Below are 5,314 nucleotides of genomic sequence, written 5' to 3'. Positions count from 1 at the left end.
TGTGAGATGTTTTCCAAAATCGCAGGTTGAGGCAAAAATAAGCAGTAACACGTAACTTTGAACAACTATATTAAAAACCAGTTCCTTCAAGATGGCTTAGCTGAAGGACGATCTGACATTTCAAGTGAACTGGGCATCTCGTGTGGTGCCAAATGAGTGGAGGAAGGGAATGCAAGGAGTAAAGAGCAGAATCTTCTGTTTTAATTCGCTTGTCTTCATGTTGCTGTAAGCCGGTAGGAGCCCTAGCGGTGGACTGGGGCCTCCTTTCACCTTATGAAGAAACAGCACACAGAGAAGGATTCTTGTTGAAGAGCGTACAGTCTCAGCAGTGGACATAACATCTACACGTCTCCTCCTGTACAGGCACAGGAGTGACATAAAACCAACACGTGGGTTTAGCAAACTAGGGTTTATTGCATAGTAATGAGCAACTGAGTCAGACTATTGAGCAGCACACCACACACTCCTATCGTACACTTGTCATGTACACCATTTACACCAAGTCACCTGAAGCAGATGCACTCAACCGAGGGAGCTGCAAGCACCGGCTCCTGTCTAACCAGCCCTGCTCTGCTCCGCCCACGACCCGCTCTATTTTCCTACCCGCCTTTGTGGGTTTTTTTTTTTTAAACCTCTATCCCTGCTGTTCCTCCCCGCCTCTAGGATTTCCACCCCCTCGAGCTCCGTGCGCGGAGCGGCGCTCCCACCGACCCAACCGCTGCGACGCGGCCCGGCTAGGGCAGGAAGAGAAGGAAAGGGGCGGGGTCCGCGGCCGTCTGAGCCAGAGCTGCGGCTGCGCGTGAGTGCGCGGGGATCCCGGGGATGGCTCCGCCCCGGGAAGGGGCGGGGCTTCTGGCAGCCCTCACTGCTGACGCTTCTCGCCCCTTCGCCTGCCCTTCACTGGTGCTGCTTCCCGTTGTCTCCTGTGCTCCGTCCCCACTCCGCTTCCCGCTCCCTGCCCGCTCGGCTCCCTCCCCAGGCTGCCAGTGCCACCGTGCCCCAGGTTGGCCACCTCTTGTTTGAGATGCGGGGGCAGTTCCTTGCGGGGGGCGGGTTGAGCGCGCGGGCAGCTCTGCCAAGCCTGGGGGTGGGCGCGCATCGCAGGGGCCGAGCGAGGTTCACTCGGATCCTAAGACCTTTTGAAAACAACCGTCCATAAGGCTTGTAATACTAAAGCAGGTAGATTGGGAGGCATTCACGGACTGAAATGGGGATGTAGTATTTTTGCAAGTGGGAAACAGCTGTGAAAAGCTGCCGCAGCCTCCCTCGAAAAAAGGGATGTGCTGAAGGGAATGGGGCCGTCTATCAAAGTGCACGACGCCTCAGCGTGCCTGCAGGTGGTAGAAATGCCTGACCTCAAAATGTGGCCGTCTAACTATGTATAGTCTTGGCCACCCGTGCTAGGAAGCCGTGCGACTGCAATGCAAGGCTTCTGCAGCAGCGCCAGAGTGACTAATGGGAGAACCAGATGTTGAGAGTACAGTGTGTGCAAGCTGGGTGCGCAAGCCTGGGTCCTGCAGCAGATGTGGAACGACCTGCGGAGATGACCAGCTTATCCTAGCTCCCTGGAAGGAGGGGTTAGGCTTTTACTGCTACACGCTACCTCTCTGCTGTGCTCTGCCCAATTCCTTATGCCGCTGGAAATGCTCTAGAGTTGTTAATGAGGTTTTGAATTCTTCCCTGCCTGACTCACTACTTCGGACTATAATCTCCATGGAGAGAGTGACTTATTCTAGGCATTCCTTCCTGGGCGAGGGAAAGTGGCCCAGTGCACTGGGAACTGGGGCTTCCTAGTTGCGTTTCCAGCTCCGCCAGTGAGTCAGTCTGTGGCTGTGGGCAAATCCTTTCCCATTCCCCACCAGGCAAGGATGCTAGAGAGGAGGGCCGTGAGATTAATTTGTGCTTCTGTTGAGTGCGTTGAGATTCCTACATCAAAGAAGCTAGAGAAATGTTGGAGACAACCCTTTCTCCTCCCTGTTAGATTTGTATTTACAACTTGCTTCTTGTAGGCTGACTTGACTTGAGAAAAAGGACAGGAGGCTTGTGATGGGTCAGTGGATAGGTCAAGTCTGAGAGAAGTCCAGATATCTGTAGCAGCCAAGGGTTGGACTATAGATGGAGACTAGAGGTAGTATGAATCCAGAACTTTTGATTGTCTGATTCTTCTCTCTGACTTTCTAGTGCCCTCCCAATGTAGTATTTTTAGTGATTGCATTTCCATTAAGTTTTTAGTTTTCTACAAAAAGAAACCTCTGCTGATGGCCTCAGTATGGCTGTTGGCAGAATTTAAAGATTGTTTGGGGGTTTTTTTAAATACCCTTTGGGCAACTTCAGTTGTGTAGTGTCTGGTCAAGTTTATGAATGAGAGTTCCATTTATTAGGCTTCTGTAATGCAGTTTCTCTGTCCTCTCCATTATTCCCCTTCCTTCAATCCCAAAACAGCAGTTCACCGTTTGGCTACAGGATGTGGCTTGTTCCTGAGCCTTCCGTTGTGGGGCTGGGAGTATTTGTATAGGACCCTTGGGGAGATGTCTCAGTCAGTTGAGAAGTTAGGATCTCAGCCAAGGAGATGGAAGTAGTTTGGAACCTCCCCCCCCCAAGTTCAGCATTGGGCTCTGACTCCAAGCTGGTATGTGTATTTTAGAAAATATTTAAAGAATATCAGCCACCTGCTGTACTGTGTATTGGTTTATTTTGAGCTCTGATTTGGAACCGTCACTGTATTATCTGGTGGCTTTGTAAGATTTAAAATGAGCTTTTAAAATTAAAACCTGGATTGTGCAGCAGAGACCCTTTTTGTTCTTTATTTGTACAGCACCTGCCACAGTGAGGTCCTGGCCAGTGACTGGGGCTCCTTGGTGCTATGAGAAGATATAGAAGTCATGTTAGCAAGGGGGACCAAACGTCTCTCCTCCTGTTTCCCCAAGTCTTAGCAGCCAGATAAGAAACTAGGATTTAACTGGTTTGGAAGTGCTGCCTTTTTTTTTTGCAGTTCATTCTGGAAGTGGCTACACTAGTACTTTTCTCAGGAGTGAATGCCAGGGGCCAGGCCTGCTACCAAGAAGGACCTGCTAGGATTAGTGCTAGGCTTACTTTTGAAACCTCAGGTTCTGGTGTTTTGTGGTTAATGTAGATGTGGCATATTGGAAATGAAATGATGTTTGCAGCTGATAATCTCCACTGGCATCGTGGTCCCACAGTAACAATTACTACCAGTTCTTCCCTGCAGTGTTTGTTTAAGTTGGTTTTCCTTGTTCTCCCTGATGGCCCTCATTTCCTTTGCTGCTGCTGTTTGAATGGTACATGGTAGGTCTGTAGGTTAATCCTTAGATATGAAGGGCTGATTTATCATGGGATTGCTCAAATGTGGTGAAAGTAGCATGCTTTTCTAGCATCTTCATTGGTGGGCCCTCTCAGGTAGAGAAGTGTTATCATAATCATCTCCATCTTGCAGATGTGGGGAGTGTGACATTTGCCAGAATCTTTGTGTCCTTGGGTGAAGCAGCCAACATTTTGACTGAGCCCTGTACTTAACCCTACTCCTGCCCAGCCCTTTAGCATTCTCTCACGAGGTTGCTCATCTCAAACTTCTGCACTGCAGATCTCCATGCCTTGTCCTTCTCCACCCATGACAAAATGACTGGATCCCTGATGGCCTTTTTTTAACAGGGGCAGTAACAACTTTGAATTTTTGCTAACTTGCAACAGATTGATATTAAGGATATTGGAGGTTGGGATATCATCCTGAGAGTGGTGATTTCCTTGTGGGGGATTTCTCTTGCAGCAAAATACCCTCCATTGTCCTTGGATTTGCCTTTCTCTCTGAAGAGCAAGGGTATGGTGAATCGTGAGGGATTAAAATCCTTCAGCAGGATAGAGCTGTTTGTTTACCAGGGAATGAAACTCCAGTTGGTTCTCTTAACTGGTGCATGTAAATTGAAAATAGTGAGTCACACCTCATCTGAGTGTCCTATTGTCTGCATAATTTCCATGGAGTAGGGGTTTATTTAAGATATCAGTGTGCAATAAACAATTCAGTTTTTGCTGTTCAAATGATATTGATTAGTTTCAGCTTGTGATCTACGAGGTGTGCATATGAGGCTTGTGATGTACCAGAGGTACAAATAATCCAAATGCCGCTGGTAAGAATTTATGATTTCTGTTTGCTGCACCATACAACTTCATGGGCAACAGGAAGGTTTGGGATCACATTTTTCTTGGTTGCTTCATATGATTCATGCTGTATTATCTTAGCACAAAAGGTATTTTCTGTGCTGCAGTGTGTAACTGGATCTTGCTTCACTTTAAAGTTAAGCTTTGTGGTTGACCATGAATGCTAGTGGCCCCGGATATCCATTAGCCTCTCTTTATGTGGGAGATCTACATCCAGATGTGACAGAAGCCATGTTATACGAGAAGTTCTCACCTGCTGGGCCGATAATGTCCATCAGAGTTTGTCGGGATGTTGCCACACGCCGATCGCTGGGCTATGCCTACATAAATTTTCAGCAGCCTGCAGATGGTAAGTTTGATAAAAGTTAACCTCCCTCGAACTTTTTTTTGTGTATAGCTGGAGGTAGTTTGGGGATCTGCTTAAATGGGGTGTATAAATTCTAGGAGCATTTTAAAAAGTAGTACTGGCTTAAAACTGGGGTTTTCTTCATATCTACTATAGTCTTGCTTAGGGTTCTTTAGTAACCACTGGTAGGATTGAGCATCTAATCACATCTCTGTCCTTGTATAAAGCAAGGTACATCGTTAGCCCCTATGCTTTTAATTTGCTAACTGACTTTCTGACCTGTGTACAACAACAATCTTCCTCAAAGCTCTGGCACATAGAATCATAGTTTCATAGTTTCTAGGGTTGGAAGGGACCTGAGTAGATCATCTAGTCCGACCCCGTGCCGTGGCAGGAAAGAGTACTGGGGTCAAACGACCCCAGCAAGGGTTCTAGCCTCCTCTTAAAGACCCCCAGGGTAGGAGCCAGCACCACTTCCCTTGGAAGTTGGTTCCAGATCCTAGCTGCCCTAACTGTGAAGTAGTTCTTATGGATGTCTAATCTAAACCTACTCTCCAACACCTTGTGGCCATTATTCCTTGTCATGCCAGGGAGCGCTAGGGGAAACAAGGTCTCTCCCAAAGCCTTCTGGTCCCCCCTAGTGAGTTTATAGATGGTCACTAGGTCCCCCCTCAGCCTTCTCTTGTGAAGGCTGAACAGGTTCAGGTCCTGCAGTCTCTCATTGTAGGGTCTGCCCTGCTGTCCCCAGATCATGCGGGTGGCCCTCCTCTGGACCCTCTCAATGTTGTCCACATC

The 5,314-nt window shown here is 48.0% G+C and overlaps 1 protein-coding gene across 6 annotated transcripts in view; it reads left to right on the top strand.

Annotated features, from left to right (window-relative positions):
• Positions 1-766: 766 nt before the first annotated feature.
• PABPC1L (poly(A) binding protein cytoplasmic 1 like) overlaps positions 767-5,314 on the top strand; it is a 44,083-nt gene continuing 39,535 nt past the window's right edge. For 4 of the 6 annotated variants that reach the window (XM_019509820.1, XM_019509824.1, XM_019509825.1 and 1 more), the window contains exons 1-2: positions 767-799; positions 4,311-4,522. In XM_019509820.1, the coding sequence (XP_019365365.1) occupies positions 4,330-4,522 (193 nt within the window). In that variant the 5' untranslated portion in view covers positions 767-799; positions 4,311-4,329. Of the gene's footprint in view, positions 800-976; positions 1,004-1,127; positions 4,523-5,314 lie in introns of those variants that run through there. The other 2 variants (XM_019509823.1, XM_019509822.1) reach the window with 2 other exon arrangements.

Source organism: Gavialis gangeticus, unplaced genomic scaffold (assembly GCF_001723915.1).
Source record: "Gavialis gangeticus isolate Ggan-Ray unplaced genomic scaffold, GavGan_comp1, whole genome shotgun sequence".
Taxonomy (NCBI): Eukaryota; Metazoa; Chordata; order Crocodylia; family Gavialidae; genus Gavialis; species Gavialis gangeticus.
The sequence above is the reverse complement of the archived record's forward strand: the minus strand, read 5'-3'. Positions and strand labels throughout refer to the sequence as shown.